General features: G+C 39.2%; 1 protein-coding gene and 1 pseudogene across 1 annotated transcript; both read left to right on the forward strand.

Annotated features, from left to right (window-relative positions):
* Nucleotides 1-584: 584 nt before the first annotated feature.
* On the forward strand, nucleotides 585-1,068 carry LOC123634766 (olfactory receptor 1052-like; the record flags this gene model as incomplete). Its single annotated transcript, XM_045546495.1, is given in 2 exon segments — nucleotides 585-643; nucleotides 645-1,068. Coding segments are annotated over 2 exon segments (483 nt in total), but the record flags the coding sequence as incomplete, so codon positions are not given.
* A 13,998-nt stretch (nucleotides 1,069-15,066) lies between these two features.
* Nucleotides 15,067-15,554, forward strand: LOC123634767 (annotated as a pseudogene).
* The last annotated feature ends 2,183 nt before the right edge of the window (nucleotides 15,555-17,737 follow it).

The raw sequence follows: 17,737 nt of genomic DNA on the forward strand, positions 1-17,737 counted from the left end.
GCAGAGCCATGAAAATTCATGGGAGGTCCTTGGGCCTGAGCTGACTAGGCATGTTGAGATCTCCCTAAGGTCATCGCTACAGGTCACCATTGCCCAGGCTGCCCTATGTCCAACATCATTTGACATAGTTCTGCAAGTTTATAAACCCATTTGGGGGTGTATTAGAACAGTCTCATTATGGCTTCTTTTTTTCTCATTGTTTTGTAGCTGTGACACCATTTGAAATAAACAATCAAACATATGTCACTGAATTCATATTCTTGGGATTTTCCAACCAACCAACCTACAGGGCTTGTTCTTCCTGGTCTTCCTGGTCATTTACCTGATGACTCTCCTGGGGAACATGCTCATAATAATGTCCACCAAGGTCAGTCCTGCTCTCCACACTCCAGTGGGTGATTTCCTCAGCAACCTGAGCTTCTGGGACATCTCCTGCTCATCCGCCACCATCCCAATCAGTCTAGTGAACTTAGTCTGAGAAAAGAAGACCATATCCTAGCAGGGCTGCTTCTCCCAGATCTTCTTCCTTGTGTCATGCTCTGGCACCAAGGTGTCTTGTTGGCTGCTGCAGCTTATGATGCTCTGGGGCCATTTGCCACCCTCTTCAATATCCAGTCCTCATGAGTGTGAAGGTCTGTGTGTTTGGTGGCTGGGCCCAGGCTACGTGGGCAGGTGAATTCTGTGACACACACAGTGCTGATGGCCACACTTACTCTGTGTGGGCCCAACCAGATCTGCTACATTCTCTGTGATATCCCACTGCTCCAGAAGCTCTGCTGCTCAGACTCCTCTGTCAGTGAGTTTGTGCTCCACATGGCCAGTGCCACCATTGGCCTGAGCACCTGCCTGTTTACTGCAGTGTCCTACATACTCATCATCTCTGCCATCCTAAGGATTCTCTCTGCTCAGGGCAGGAGCAAGGTCTTCTCTACCTGTGCATCCCACCTCACTGTGGTGGTGGTCCTCTTTGGAACAGTCAATTTCAACTATGACAGGCCCAGAGAAGGCTCCTCCCTGGGCATGGACATCCTGGTCTCTGTGCTCTTCTGTGTTGTGACCCCCTGCTGAACCCCACCATCTACAGCCTACAAGGAGGTCAAGGGTACCCTGAGGAATCTCACTGGAAAACACAGAATCTCTACTGAGATCAGCAACTAGATGTTTTTCATTCTGGAAAATTTCTTAATTGGAAAAAAATATGAGCATATGAACATTCTAGCAGCAATTATAACAGTGTACACTCTATGCAGCATCTTTTGACAACTGTGGTACCCCATGCTACCAGGGCAAATAGCTATACCTGTGCTGAGTGGTTAACATACTGTGATCTCACATGCCCTGTGTTCTCCAATCCACGATATTTTAGAAGATTTTAATCACCCCTCCCCAAAACTCCTGTACCCACAGTAGTCACTTCCCATTTTTGCCCAATTTTGCAACTCTAGACAACCACCTAATCTGCTTTCAAGTTTCATCCATATATCAATGTATCAATATTTCATTCTTTCTTATTGCTGAATAATTTTCATTTTATGAATATACCACATTTTATTTATCCATTTACCACTGGAAAGACATTTTAGTCATTTGATCGTTATAATAATGCTGCTATGAACATTGATGTGCACATTTTTGGTGGATTTATAGTTTTATTTATCTTGGGTTTATAACTGGGAATGGAAGTGTTAGATCATATGGTAACTCTATGTTTAATTTTTGAAGAACTGCCAGACCACTTTGAAAGCAGTGGCACCATTTTACATTACTAAGAGCAGTGAATGAGGTTTCTAATTTCTTCACATCTTCACCAACACTTATTACTATCTATCCTTTTTATTACAGCCATCCTAGTTTGTATGAAGTTCTATATCAAATGTGATTCTGATTTGCACTTCCCTGATGGCTCGTGATTCTAAGCTTTTTTTTTTTTTTTTTTTGAGATAGAGTCTCTCTCTGTTGCCCGGCTGGAGTGAGTGCCCTGGCGTCAGCCTAGCTCACAGCAACCTCAAACTCCTGGGCTTAAGCGATCCTACTGCCTCTGCCTCCCGAGTAGCTGGGACTACAGGCATGCGCCACCATGCCCAGCTAATTTTTTGTATATATATTTTTTTTAGATGGCCAGATAATTTCTTTCTATTTTTAGTAGAGACGGGGTCTCGCTCTTGCTCAGGCTGGTCTCGAACTCCTGAGCTCAAACAATCCGCCCGCCTTGGCATCCCAGAGTGCTAGGATTACAGGCGTGAGCCACCACGCCCGGACTAAGCTCTTTACTAGACATCATTTCTATACTTCTCCCTCACATATGGAAAGACCCATGTTGCTAAGGGGAGTTTTGGGCTTTAGCGACTTAATTCTTGACACTGCCTATTATTATTATTTTTTTTTTGAAACAGAGTCTCTCACTCTGTTGCCTGGGCTAGAGTGCCATGGCATCAGCCTAGCTCACAGCAACCTCAAACTCCTGGGCTCAAGCAATCCTTCTGCCTCAGCCTCCCGAGTAGCTGGGACTACAGGCATGTGCTACCATGCCCGGCTAATTTTTTTCTATATATATTTTTAGCTGTCCAGCTAATTTCTTTCTATTTTTAGTAGAGATGGGGTCTCACTCTTGCTCAGGCTGGTCTCGAACTTCTGACCTGGAGCAATCCTCCCGCCTCAGCCTACCAGAATGCTAGGATTACAGGTGTGAGCCACCGCAGCCAGCCTAACACTGTCTATTATTTTATCTTAATTTTAGTGCAGTAAATTACTGCAATTTTCAAACTTTTATCTTCTCCCCATCTGTGCCCTACAAAGCTGTTTGATGCGTGGCTCTCTTTTTCTCCTGCAGAACTGCACAGCAAGCAGGGTCATCACCAGATCATGAGCAACAGCAGGACTAGAAATCAGGGGCATGAGAGCATGAGAGGTGCTGGTGGGGAAGGAAGGAAGCTCTGCGTCCAGGGCAGCAGCCCTGACTAGGAGTGGCTTAAAGCTAAGACAGCAGGTGTCTTGTTAATACTGTGGCTCCAGACACATGTCGAACCAGCAGGGCACATGGCATGTAGAATCTAGGGAAAACTCCCCATGCTATGTGAAATCCAACCAAATAAGCATACCCAAACTTCCCCCTCCTTTCCCTAATGGGAAGAAGGAGAAACCAGTCTCAAGGCTTCGGCCACCCACAACTTCTTAATAGAAAGCTAGTCCTGAACTCCACTGACAAATGTCCCAAAAGAGATAGGAAGCTGATCTCCTCATTGCATGCTGGGAAAAGATGATTGCCATGACCTTAATGAATCCAAGAGAGAATTAATTGCTCTTCATTTCTACAATTTCTATTCAGGCTGCTGCCCTTGAGTTGTGTTTGTACTCTGGGAAGTCCCAGAACAGCTGCTTAGGGAGAGATTAGATGGATACTCCCAAAAGGACAGTCTATAGGCCTTTATAAATGGCCATCCTAGAAAAATGAATTGTGGAGCCATCAAAGAGGATTTTTGGCTCCTGTATTAGGCAGTGAGTATGCTCTAGGCAGCTGCTGGCATGGCAGGTCCCTCTCATGATGCATAGAGGTCAGCAGCCAGTTTTACCTAAGAGTATCCTTTCTATTCTAGTATGGGGAGCACAAGTCCCACCATCAAAACCAGAAATACAAGGCTTTTGGCTATAGTCAGTGGTAAGTAGTCTACTTACCACTGCAATTGAGAAAAACTGTGTATAATATCAAGATATACCTACCCCCCAAGAACATATTATAGAATATTGTGTATGTTTTATTACCATTTTGATGACATTTATATTATGACATATTTTTAATATATTTTCTGCAACACTACTTATAAAATCAGAGTAGAATTTACTTTAGAGATTATCTCCTCCAAAACCTGAGGATGCCTGAACTCCTTAAGTGAGATAATATGAGTAAAAAAATTTGTTCATGGCAAAAAATATACAATGCAAAGTATCAGTCCTCTATTTTCGACAAGCAGGGCAGAAAGGAATAATTTTTCAGGGAGAAAATAGGGACACATTTCCACTATGATACATCACAATATGACAATAGGTGCACACAAAGTATTTGTTTAAATAAATATAATTAAATTTGTAGAAAACTTATGTTTGCAAATACATTGATTCACTAACTAGGGTTTCTCATCTTTACGTTACAACACATTGATGCTTGGAAGGTGTGTTGCAAGCAACTTAACTGTAATCAAGTTCTGAAGTTTGTGAGTGCTTTACTTCCCTCACAGTCATTTTTTAAAGAAATCCTGAGGTTATTCCTAAATAATTTCATTCCCAATCATTTACCTTAAGGGATTATTTAGTGACTGGGAAAGAAAGAAGCGGAGTTGCTGCTGTTTGGTTGGGAACTGAGCCGAGTGTGCTACGTGGTCTCCACTGGAACCATGGCTCTTGGGGGAGAGGAGAAGGCTAACACCACGAAGGTCAAGGGGTCATGATGCCACATTTATACCCCCACAGGCTGTTCTTTTTCTTGGGTCTGTAAGATGTTTGCACCAGAACTGCTGAACAGGAATGTTCTCCAGAGTTCAGCTGAGATATCCCTTCTTAATCTTTTCTTTTTCTCTAGGTCAATTAAAGTACTGAATTTTGTATCTTTCCTGTTCCACTGACTTCAACCTGGGTTGTCAGTGAACAGTTTGTGTGCAAGCTTTGGCTCCCTCATCAGCTTCAATAGACAGGGAGATCAGATGCCATGGGGAGTATCAGGCTCCATGATGCCAGTGTCAAGGACCTGGGGCACCCTGTCATGGAGCGGTCATTGGAGGCCAGTCCTTGTCCACTCTGGCTTGCACATTCATGAGAGGGGGCTCAGAATCTGATGGTGGCTCTATGCTGTCCATGGCTTAGGCTGGGGGAAGGGTACAATTTCCAGTGAGACCCCTATAGAGTTACCCTCTCCTGAAACCTGAATACACTGGTTAAGAAATACTGATCTATGTCATGTTTGAGACAGAAACTGATGTTGAGAAATTCCTGCTGGATGAACACTGCATGCTCTGATGCTGGGGCTGATATGGTAAATACAACTGGTGGAAAAGTAAATAGTCAATAATTTGACTCTTTTTATAATGCCAAGAAATTTGTTTGGTGTTACCATTAACATTTTTTTTCTTATTTGACTAATTCTCAAGAAATTGAAAAAAGGTAGATACTTTCCCTATTTGGTTTTTTCTGTCTCTCTTTTTTTTTTTTTTCTTATTCCATGGAAAGTTCTTTGTAGGACAGTAAATTGGAAAGAGTATGGACTTTAGAGTCAGATGGACCTGGGTTAAATCCCAGGCTTTGATGTAGTAGCTATGTAATCTTAAGCATCAGTTTCCTCACTTGCAAATCCTAATAAATACCTCTATATAAAGTTTTTGTGTTATATACATGAGATTGTACGTGCAAAACACCCATCACAGTTTCTGGCATACCATAAGTACTCAATAAACAGGAGTTACTCTTACATTTGAGGTTACTGTTACTGTCAATCACAGGGTTTTTGGACATGCCCATGCAAAGCTGCAAAGGAAGCTGAGAATGTTTGCTAAGCTGGCTTCTGTTATTTGGTCAATCGTGATTCATATGAACAAAAGACTGGAAGGACACACACAAAACTGTGAACATTGATGCTGGGCAGAGTGTTGTACAAAAGGAAAGATATTCCATTTACACTTTGTGTACTTTTGATTTGATTTATGTGAAATTTTTCAGTGAGCATGTGCTACTTTTGAAATTAAAACTCCTCATACATTTTTCATTTTAAAAATGTAATAATAGGATTCCCATATATTTCTTTGCATTTTCCTATGAATTTATAATTGTTTCAAAATAAAATGTTTTAAATCTCTAAATATTATACATAATATAAGAGACATGTGAGTGGTTTGCGTGTGTGTGTGTGTGTGTGTATGTAAATATATTAGAGCCAAGGAAGCTTTTGGTCACGTGAAATGTCATCCTGGAAGATGTTCATAAATACTAAAAGGGGAGTTCCTCAAGGTAGATGAATACTAAGGGATGCATTGATATATTGGTCTGATCTAATCATATGAAATGTGAAATTTTCATGGTCTTAAAAATGCTATGTTTTCACATTGATAGAACAATGCAATCTTGGGACTAAAAGGAACTACAAGAATAAACTCAAATGATCTTCACTTGAGCCTTGAATTAATCTTATTTGCAGGAGATGTAGCAATCTAGCCTTTGTTTGAACATCTCCAGTGGCAGGATCTCATTACTCTCTATATATTACCATATAAAATGCTTGCTTATCTACCCTAAATTCAATTAATGAAGAAAGAAGTTGCAAGGTTAAAAAGCAAAGAAAGGATAGATATTGGGCTTCTATACTTATATTTACACACTTCAATTAAAGAGAAAGGTAAAGAGATTTCAATTAAATATCCCACATGGATTACCAAGAAATTCTTGGAATGAAGCAAAGTAAGCATAGTTGTAAGGAGGTACCTGAATATTCGTACATTAGTATGAGGAGGGAGTGTTGCTCAGTGGTCAAGATTGAGGCTCTGAATTCAGAATACCAGGATAACCTCTTGAAACCTCAGTTTTCTCATCTGCAAAATGAAGTTAATAACAGTATTTACACTTTTAAGTTGTTTTGAGAGCAATTCATGAAGACTGCCTGGCACATACTATGCGCTCAGCAAATATTAAGTGGGAGGTATAGTGATGGTGTTAGTAATATGTACAAGAAGGTAGGAAAACACAGCGCCCTACTTGGAGGTGGCCTTGACTGGCCAATCACACATTTTCCAGGGAGGTGCCCAACGCTCAATAGGTGAGAACAAAAACGTTACCTTATCATCATCACCATAGGCTGCTGAGATGGAAGGGCCCTCCGAGGTCAGCCAGTCTGGATCTTTGTTTAGGAAATAATGAAATAAAAGCCTAAATCATATTCTAACAGAAGCAACTCTCTAGGTTTACTCTCTTCATATTTTTAAAGGGATGTGTGATTTGGGACAAAGGTGATAGGGGCAAAACTTGGAGCAATTCAGAAGGCAAGAGCCAACTCTGGGCATCCAGTCTCCGTGCCTTTCCTCCCTGCTCTCTCTGTCTCAAATACACGTCCCCACATCTCTGTCCAAATCCTTCAGGGTACACCACAATGCTACATCTTTAAAAAAATTTTTGCTATCTCTACCTCCAAAGATGTCTTTTAAGGCCCTTCTTTATTCATCAAACATTTATCAAATACACAGCATACCTGAGACTCCGGGCTAGTTTTAAGCACAGGGTTGAAAGACCCAGACTGTGACTTCAAGGAGCTTGTGTTCAAGACGAAATGAGGAGCAAGTACTGAGTGTCCTGTTCCTAAAGGTGCTCAAACAGAGGCGAACCAAAGATTAGTAAAACTAACAATAATAACTTGAAAAGGAAACAAGATGTTACAGGGCTTTCTGCCACCTATGGTAGTCTGCCCTCCTGTTAAGTTGTTAGTGTATTGAAGATGAATCAGGCCTTACTCCCCTTTGGGTTTCTTGACATAGGGCTGTACTGGATCCTATGGAGGAACTGAATGGGCTACTAGTGAAACTAGCCACTACCAAGAATAGATTGCTGAAAAATGCTGAAAGGAGATGAGAACTTCATAGCTTGAAGAATTGTATAGCTGAAAGGCTCTTACATATCACAAGAGGCAGTAATTTGTCTTCCCTTTCCCCTTTACACTGGGAAAAGCACAGGTGAGATTGAAAAAGCTGAAAGAAATCTAAAATGTTGGAATGAATTTCTGAGACAGGGTGGAGAATTTATCTTGGTGACTTTGTTAAGAAAAGACTTTCACCTACTAGTTTTAGGGGTAAGTGCAGCTCTATCTGTTAGGTCGGAATAGCCTAGACTTGCCACTCAAGTGTGGCCCCTGCACCAGCAGCACTGATATCACCTGGGAACTTACTGGCAATGCAAGTGATTTCCGTGCACATGAAAGTTTGAGGAACACTGGCCTGCACGATGACCTCTGAATATTCCAGCTGATGCTAGGCATCCGTATCACGGAGAAGTGTACAAATAGGAATCTGGGCCAGGCAAAAATAACTCATATATTCACAGCAATAAATTAAGTTTGTCACAAGTACCTGAAATCATTTGGACTTTCTTTTAGAGAGATTGTCCTGCATGCTGGTATTAAGTGTGTGTGTGTGTGATTTAAATAGATCCACAATTTACAGGGAGACATGAAAACTAGATTTAAAAATTTTAATCATTGCTTTGTTATTGAAATTAAATATGAATAGATGTTTCCCTGATGTGCTGTAAGGGTTTTCACGATCACACCAGTTACCCTAGTTTAGTTTATGCCCATTTTGTTTCCTTCGAGGAAATAAACCCCTGAAGGTTAGTCAACAAAACATTTCATTTATTTCCAAAGCAAAAAAAAAAGTCCTCTTTTGAGACCTCTAGGCTTATTTATTTTCCACAGTTTATATTTAGATTTAAAAATTATTTATGCTTAGCTTCAGTACCAACTTCCTATTGAAATTTAAATACTTTAATCTCCTCAAGGCCCTGAGATTTGGAATTTTTAATGAAAGTTGTACTGCCCCCTGTTAATCATGTGCCTTGAATTCCCAGAACCAAAGATAAGAATGCATGGGCTTTGAAAACTATAAAAGCAGTTTACAAATAAAAGATCATTATCAGGTAACATAAAGTATCAGTGTTAATAATAATTATTGTATTACAAATTCTCTGTGCCTCAGTTTCTTTATCTGCAAAATCTACAAAATAGGTATTGTAGGTTGTAATACAGGTTTTTGTGTGAAACAAATGAGATAATACAAGTAAAAAGCTTAGATATAATATATCTAAAAGCTAGCACATAATAGGCATTTAATAAGTGTTAGCTATTATTATCTAATGCTTGTCTCAGTTTGGAAAATCTCGGTTGAATTCAGGTATATATATTGTATATACCAGGTATAAATGTTGTATCCTTTCAAAATAACTCATTGGATTTTGATTGGATGGGCTGTATGAAACTCAATTTAATCTTAAAAAAAAATTCCCCTTTAAAACTACATTAAACAAGACATTTAAAAAAACAGACATTTTTATGTATAGAACCAGCCTAATAAAACTCACCCTGGAGTTATTTTTTCTATGAAATCTATCCCCATGTGATCATGGAAAATAAGGTCATTATTATACAGCACAGGGTTTACTGTTGAGCTTGCCTGTTCCTAGGAAAGCAGCATGTAAATTCTAAGGAGCGAGTATGTATCATATCACACAAGGTATCCATGCATATGTGATGACTGTTAATGATGGATTTTGATGGTGGTGGTGGTAATGATGATGATTATGATGATAATTCAACATAGATGCCCCATACCAACAGAATGAGCATCAGGGATGGTCTAGATAGCCATCACTCACAATTCGCCCCACCTCATTTCCCTGTCCCACAAAAAATTAGATTACCCAGTCAAACTAACAAAAACATAATATATAGATATGGATATATAGACATATATAGAGAGAGAGTTTTTTAAAAAATGTCCCATGAATACATTCTTCAGGAACTGACTTCAAATAATTTGAAATCATTTCAAGATATTTACAATCAGCTATGTGTGCAACCTCAGAAATCATATTTTTTTAACTTACTGAACATTTATATTCAGTTTCCCAATTTAGATATCCACAGATCATGCATCAGTTTCACAGAGTAAACTCTCATGGAATCACCTTCCATGAGGAATTTCATTTCTTTCTATGAATACAACTAGTTATCTACCTGTAAAAGAGAATGTCAACCTTTTTGACATGGGGAGTTAAAGAAATGCATGCCACTGACTTTTGAATGACTTGGAGTTCATCTATGCAGTTGATAGAGAAAACAGAGAACAACACACATGTAACATAAGAAATTTCTAGGAGTTCATGCAGATTCCCAGCTCAATTCCAATGTTGACTTACTGTAAATGAATGCTAACAAGTGAAATGCTTATTATTTAGAGAAATTACTTAGAGAAAGCAATGCCTACAGCTAACCTAAATATGGTGGTGAGCATTTTCAAATCCTTCCTGGATACATCTTCACCACATTTCCTGTAAACATTGAGGACCATAAGATTCCTACCGTAGCTTTCTTCTCCACTCACTCTATTTATTCTCCTTGGTGGACTTCATCTACACCCATTTCTTCAAGACAATGACTCCTAAATCTATATCTTTAATTCTAGCCTATCTCCTGAGGACAAATCCTATATTTTGAACTGCCTAGTAGGCTTTCTACATGGATATCCCACAGTTACCTAACATTCAACATTACTCAAAGCTAATCCACTCTTTCCTCCCCCTAAACCTGCTATACCTCATCCATTTCCTGTTTTAATTAATGGTCACAGCCAGCCTGCCCAAACTGATTCGGTATCCTTATAATGTCCTCGCTACCCATGGATTTTAAAGTGCTCTAAACATGGCTCCTTCTCTGTGAACTACTGCTTCAAAGATTTTCTCCAAGCTCCAAAACCCTATATCTTTAGTTATAGGCCATTGCATTTCGATCTGGTTTTAGCACTCAAACTACTCCCCTGGACTAAACAAAGGTGTTTTAACCTGAGGCACATGAACTATGAGGGACTCTGGGATGGGTTTTACAATAATATGACACCCTTCACCCTTGCAATTGCATGCAAGATTCTATGCATAGGTATATGCACACTTTTTAGATCTATAGGTTTTCAGTTTTTCAAAGCTGATTTTCTAAAACGCAAGCTATTTTCCTCCAAATGTTCCCTGTTTCCAGCTTGCTTTCACCTACAATGGGTTATATATTTCCCTAGTATCGATACTCTGCAACCATTCCTCACAATTCTCACACCAAAGTTTGGCTTCCAGGCAGAAATCTGGGCTCTCTGCTGGCCCATGAGTGGAGGGAGGATATTTTCTGAGGTCCCTATTGCAGGAGCACTCTGTTACTTTTGTCCCTAAGGATCTTGTCCAGAAAGGCAAGCCTGACACAGGTTCACACAGCCTAGTCCTGTGCCCCAGAGGTAGCCAATTCCCTACCACCTCCTCCGGGGTAGCTAATGAGGTTGTGCTTGAAGTAAAAATCACCAGGCTCCTCAGAATTAATCTTCTAGAGCTTGGCAGCAACCAACTAGGATTGTCTCATCAGCTCCTTGCGAGCTAACAGGAATCCCCAGGGACGGGGCATGCAGCTGTAGGATAAGAGGCTTCCGAACTTGGAATCTGGCGGCTTTCCCTCCTCTAGTAGTAATGCAGCTCCCAGTGTCCCAGAGACCTCAGAGTCCTTTCTCCCATAACAATTTGGACAACACAAGTCCTCTGAGCTTGCTTGACCTTGGCTGGATGGATCCATGCTATTTTACTTGAGATTTCTGCCACCAGCATTGCCTAGGATGCCAAGCTGCTATCCCATTGCTTATGGGACAGTGTTGTCAGACATGCCCCCCCACACAATAAAACACACACACACACACACACACACACATATAAATACACATATAACCCTTGTGAATATGGCTTTGCATCTGGGGTCCAGGGCCCATGTGCCCACCAATCACATTCACTCCTCCAAATAGATCATTGTCAGGAAATGACTTGATATAGATTTGTCAAAGGTGATATGTACTGTACTATAATTGAGGTAGAGAAGAAGTAGAGAGATGAAAAAATGGAAAAAAAAAATTAAGTCTTAGTAACCTAAAAAATATTTAAGTCTGGCTCTGAACAATCCTAAGATGAAAATTGTACTGAAAAATGCCTCCTACTTTTGTCTCTCACCTTATTTTTTGTAATTAAATTATAATTCACATTCAGTAAAATGCACAAATCTTAAGTGTACAGGTTGATAAATTTTTACATATATATAAACTACCAAAATCAAGATACAAAAAAGTTCCATCGCCTGAGAAAATTCCTTCATGCTCCTTTCCAGTTAATATCACCTTCAACCTCAGAAGTAACTTCTACTGTTTACCAAATTTAGTTTTGCTTGTTATTGAACTTCATTTAAAGGAAATATATAGTAGATTTTTTGTGTGTCTATCTTCTTTCATGCAACAAAATTATTTTAGATTCATCAATGTTATTATGTCTCAGTGATTTGTATCTTTTGAAAATAACTGTATTATTCCACTAGATGATGTACCACAATTTATCTATTCTTCCATTGATAGGTATACTGTTTGTTTGAGCTATTACGAATTCTCATACATGTTTTTTGGTGAACTATGCATCACTTTTCTTGAGAATATGTCCAGGAGTGGAATTGTTATTTAACTTTATTAGAAATTGCCAACTGGTTTTCAAAAGTAGTTGTATAGATTCTGAATTTCAGCTTGTAGATTTAAAGAGCTGGAAAGCATGTTGCTTTCATCATTATAACAACAAAAATACAGAAGAAAATGCAAATTAATGACTTTTCTTGATCCTATTAAGAAATCGAGATTGCAAGGCAAACAATTAACCCCCAAATCTGGGGAGAGATAGACAACTTCAAGGCCTCATGCTTTTTTTTCTCCCCTGGGGCAAAAGCTACCAGATGCCATATAAGCTAATAAGAAGACTAAGATAAAAATGTTTAATGAGTTGCTAAAGACTAAGTGTAGGCTACCAGGAGAGTGTGAAGTCCCTGAGAGCCACATACATAAAAGGGTTGTACCTTCTTGCTTTTCTTCCACCAGCTCATGGCAAGACCAGGAAGTATTTGGAGAGTGATTCTGTAACGGTGTTGTTTGAGAGAAGCAGGTAGGGAAAGGCAGCACAATGGCCAAAACTCCTCCCAGACCCATTTCCTATATTTTTCCTACAGAACAAGAGCTGTAATCTGCAGAAACAAGACCATTGAAAACTGTCACTTTAGGGTGCTGGTGAAACCCATTGCAGCTAAGGAAGGGAACAGAGGCAACAAAGACTTACCCCTCAGAGAGGGGCAGGAATGTGTGCTAACCCAGAGCTATATATAGATGGAGAAGCAGCAGGACCACTTGTGGAAGTCACACCTCAAGACCCAGGTCCACAGCATTCAAGACTGAGGCTCACACCAAACATCAGAGATTGCTTCTCCCCAGGTACCCACCAGTCCATTAACTAGCAATGAGTAAAAATAACAGCAGCTACAGCTGAGAAATCTTCAAGAAACAGATTATCTCTGGAGAACAGTGAAAATGGAACACCCAAAGCTAAGCAGGGAGCTGATAAGTGGACACACAGCTCACTCCCTAACGTCAAAGTATTACTTGAGTAATTTGAAGTCTACACTCAGGGTGACCATAAGAACAAACTTCAAACTCAGCCCAACTCCCAATTAGATTAAGTTACACAATAAAGGTCTAGCAGAAGGAAAGGCATGTCCAAGCAAAAAAAAAAAAAAAATTACCTCAGTATCTACTGTCCTATACATATGTCTGGCTTTCAACAAAAGTTATGATAGACATAAAAGAAATGGAAATTGCAGTTCACAAGAGTTGTTCAGAGGTTACATTGCATAACTTAATAGAAAATTGGTAATTTTATCACTTATCACTTCAGGAAATGTAATATTTGCTGAGGTTAAATCTTGGACTACTAAAGTTTACCTTAATAAGGAAAAAAGGAAAAATGCCTAAGTACAGTATATATGATTGATTAAAATTTCTTATATCTGGCCGGGCGCGGTGGCTCATGCCTGTAATCCTAGCACTCTGGGAGGCCGAGGCGGGTGGATCGCTCAAGGTCAGGAGTTTGAGACCAGCCTGAGTGAGACCATGTCTCTACTAAAAATAGAAATAAATTATCTGGCCAACTAAAAATATATATAGAAAAAAAAATTAGCTGGGCATGGTGTCGCATGCCTGTAGTCCCAGCTATTTGGGAGGCTGAGGCAGTAGGATTGCTTAAGCCCAGGAGTTTGAGGTTGCTGTGAGCTAGGCAGATGCCACGGCACTCACTCTAGCCCGGGCAACAAAGTGAGACTCTGTCTCAAAAAAAAAAAAAAAAAAAAAAATTTCTTATATCTGATAAACCCTAAAAAGATTACAATTCCTATTCAGAAAAATGAGATCAATTTATTTAAAAATAAGCTGATTTAAAATCTAATTCTACAGAAATAATCAGAGATGTTTACAGATACTTATGTAGGCAAATTTTCAGTCCAGTATTTATAATATAATAGCAAAAGGTATAGAAGCCATCTAAATGTTCAATCAAAAAAGATATTAAATTTACTTGTATTATAAAACACAATGTAATCATGGGAATTTGTGCTTCTGATATTTTAAACCTATAAGAGATCAAGATTCATATATAGCAAAAAAAACTAGAATGGAATACGTTGAAATGTAGCATTGATTCTGTAGATGGTTCTATCCTTCTTTATATCTCTCTGCGTTTTCTTAATTTTTCACAATGAAACTTTGTTACTTAAAAAATAAGAAATTCACAAAAAAGAACAGAGTGAAGTGCAAATGTTAGGAGAGAGGTATTGTAGGGCCAGTAACACAGGGGTTAGTAGCTTGTTGCAGGTTTTAACGAAGTCTCCATTTATCACCAACCAACAGCCATACAAAAATCTGGGAGAAGTTGTGATCCCCAGAAAGACACTCCTACACACCTCTCTCCACAGTCCAGGCTGCTCTGTATACAAAATTACTTGATGTGGCCCTGCAAGTTTACAAACCCATTCCCCATGCTCTCAGTATGTTCTCACTGTGGTTTCCTTTTTCTCATTGTTTTGTAGCTATGGCTATTTCAAATGATCAAATAAACATCACTGAATTCATCTTCTTGAGATTTTCCAGCCATTCAACCTACAGAGTTTGTTTTTCCTGGTTTTCCTGGTCATTTACCTGACGACTCTCCTGGGGAACATGCTCATAATAATGTCCACCAAGGTCAGTCCTGCTCTCCACACTCCAGTGGGTGATTTCCTCAGCAATCTGAGCTTCTGGGACATCTCCTGCTCATCCACCACCATCGCGATCAGTCTAGTGAACTTAGTCTGAGAAAAGACCATATCCTAACAGGGCTGCTTCTCTCAGATCTTCTTCCTTGTGACATGCTCTGGCACCAAGGTGTCTTGTTGGCTGTTGCAGCTTATGATGTTCCGGGGCCATTTGCTACCCTCTTCAATATCTAGTCCTCATGATTGTGAAGGTCTGTGTGTGTTTGGTGGCTGGGTCTGGGCTGTGTAGGCTGGTGAATTCTGTGACACACACAGTGCTAACAGCCTACTCACTCTGTGTGGACCCAACTGGACCTGCCACTTTCTCTGTGACATCCCACTGCTCCTGAAGCTCTGCTGCTCAGACTCCTGTCAATAGTTTGTACCCCACATGGCCAGTGCCACCATTGGCCTGAGCCTCTGCCTGTTTACTGAAATGTCCTACATACTCATCATCTCTGCCATCCTAAGGATTCTCTCTGCTCAGAGCAGGAGCAAGGTCTTCTCTACCTGTGCATCACACCTCACTGTGGTGGTGGTCTTCTTTGGAATGGCCAACTTCAACTATGACAGGCCCAGAGAAGGCTCTTCCCTGGGCATGGACATCCTGGTCTCTGTGCTCTTCTGTGTTGTGACCCCCTGCTGAACACCATCATCTACAGCCTGAGGAACAAGGAGGTCAAGGGTGCCCTGAGGAAGCTCACTGGAAAAACACAGAATCTCTAGTGAGATCAGCATCTAGATAATGTTTTTCATTCTGGACTAAAGAGTGGCTGAATGGATAGATTAAAAAAAAGAGCCAACCATATGTTATCTACAAAAAACTTACTTCACCTATAAAGACACACATAGACTGAAAATAAAGAGATGGAAAAAGATATTCCATGCACATGGAAACCAAAAAAGAGCAGGAGTAGCTACACTTCTAGCAGATAAAATAGATTTTAAGACAAAAACCATATCAAGAGACAAAGAAAGTCATTCGACAATGATAAAGGGGTCAATTCTGCAAGAGGATATAACAATTCTAGTTACATATGAACCCAACACTGGAGCATCCAGATATATAAAGCACATATTATCAGAGCAAATTAGAGAGATGGACTCCAAAACAATAATAGTTAGATACCTCTACAGCCCATTTTCATCAGCAGACAGATCATCCAGACAGAAAATCAACAAAGAAACATTGGACTTAATCTGCACTATAGACCAAATAGACCTAACAGATATTTACAGAACTTTTCATCCAACAGATGGAGAATACACATTCCTTTCTTCAGTTCATGGATCATTCTCAAGGATAAACGATATGTTAGGCCACAAAACAAGTCTTAAAAAATTCAAAAAAACTGAAATCATGTCAAGTATTTTCTCTGATCACAATGGAATAAAATTGGAAATCAATAACAAGAGGAACATTGGAAACTATACAAACACATGGAAAATAAACAATATGCTTCTGAGTGACCAGTGGATCAATGAAGAGATTAAGAAGGAAATTGAAAAATTTCTCAAAACAAATGAAAATGAAAACACAACATACCAAAACTTATGGGATGCAGGCAAAGCAGTAATAAGAGAAATATTTGTAGGAATAAGTACCTACATCAAAAAAATAGACAAGCTTCAAATAAACAAGTTAACAATGCATCTCATAAAACTAGAAAAATAGGAGGAAACCAAACCCAAAATTAATAGAACAAAATAAATAATAAAGATCAGAGCAGAAATAAATGAAATTAAAACCAAAAAAGCAAAGATCAATGAAACAAAAAATTAGTTTTTTGAAAAGATAAACAAAATTGATAAACCTTTCACCAGACTAAGAAAAAAAGAGAGAAGACCCAAATAAATAAAATCAGAGATGTAAAAGGAGAAATTACAACTGATACTTCAGAAATTCAAAGGATCTTTAGAGACTACTATGATCAACTATATGCCAATAAACTAGAAAACCTAGAAGAAATGAATAAATTCCTAGACACATATAACCTACCAAGATTGAATCAGGAAAAATCCAAAACCTAAATAAATCAATAACAAGTAAAAAGATAGAAGCAGTAATAAAAAGTCCCCCATCAAAGAAAAGCCCAGGACCCAATGGCTTCACTGTTGAATTATACCAAACATTTTAAGAACTAATACCAATTCTACTTAAACTATTCCAAAAAACTGAGGAGGAGGAGGAAATAGTCCCAAACTCATTCTACACAGTCTGTATCACCCTGATACCAAAACCAGACAAGGACACAACAAAAAAGAAAACTATAGACCAATATTTCTGATGAACATTGATATAAAAATCCTCAATCAATTGGTTGAAGGACTAAATAGAACAAAAATACCCCAAGTAAGAGAGAATTCTCTCTTCCAAAGAAAGCCTTTGAACTGAGACACCAGTTTTGTCCTGCCTTCAAACTTGAACTGAAATATCAGCTCTTCCTCTGTCTTAAGTCTCCCAGCCTTTGAATTGCAATTACACCATTTCGTCTTCTGGTTCTCAGGCCTTTGAACTCAGACTAGAGCTAAATTTTCAACTCTCCTAGTTCTCCAGCTTACCAACTCACCCTGAAGGTCTTGGGCCTTCCCAGCCTCTATAATCATGACTAATCATGTTGAGCATTTCTTCATATACCTGTTGGCCATGTATATGTGTTCTTTTGAGAAATGTCTATTCAGATCTTTTGCCCATTTTTAAATCAAATCATTTTATTTTTTCCTATTGAGTTGTTTGAGCTTCTTATATATTCTAGTTATTAATCCCTTGTCAGATGGGTAGTTTGCAAATATCATCCCATCCTGTGGGTTGTCTCTTCCTTTGTTGAT

Source organism: Lemur catta, chromosome 3 (assembly GCF_020740605.2).
Source record: "Lemur catta isolate mLemCat1 chromosome 3, mLemCat1.pri, whole genome shotgun sequence".
Taxonomy (NCBI): Eukaryota; Metazoa; Chordata; class Mammalia; order Primates; family Lemuridae; genus Lemur; species Lemur catta.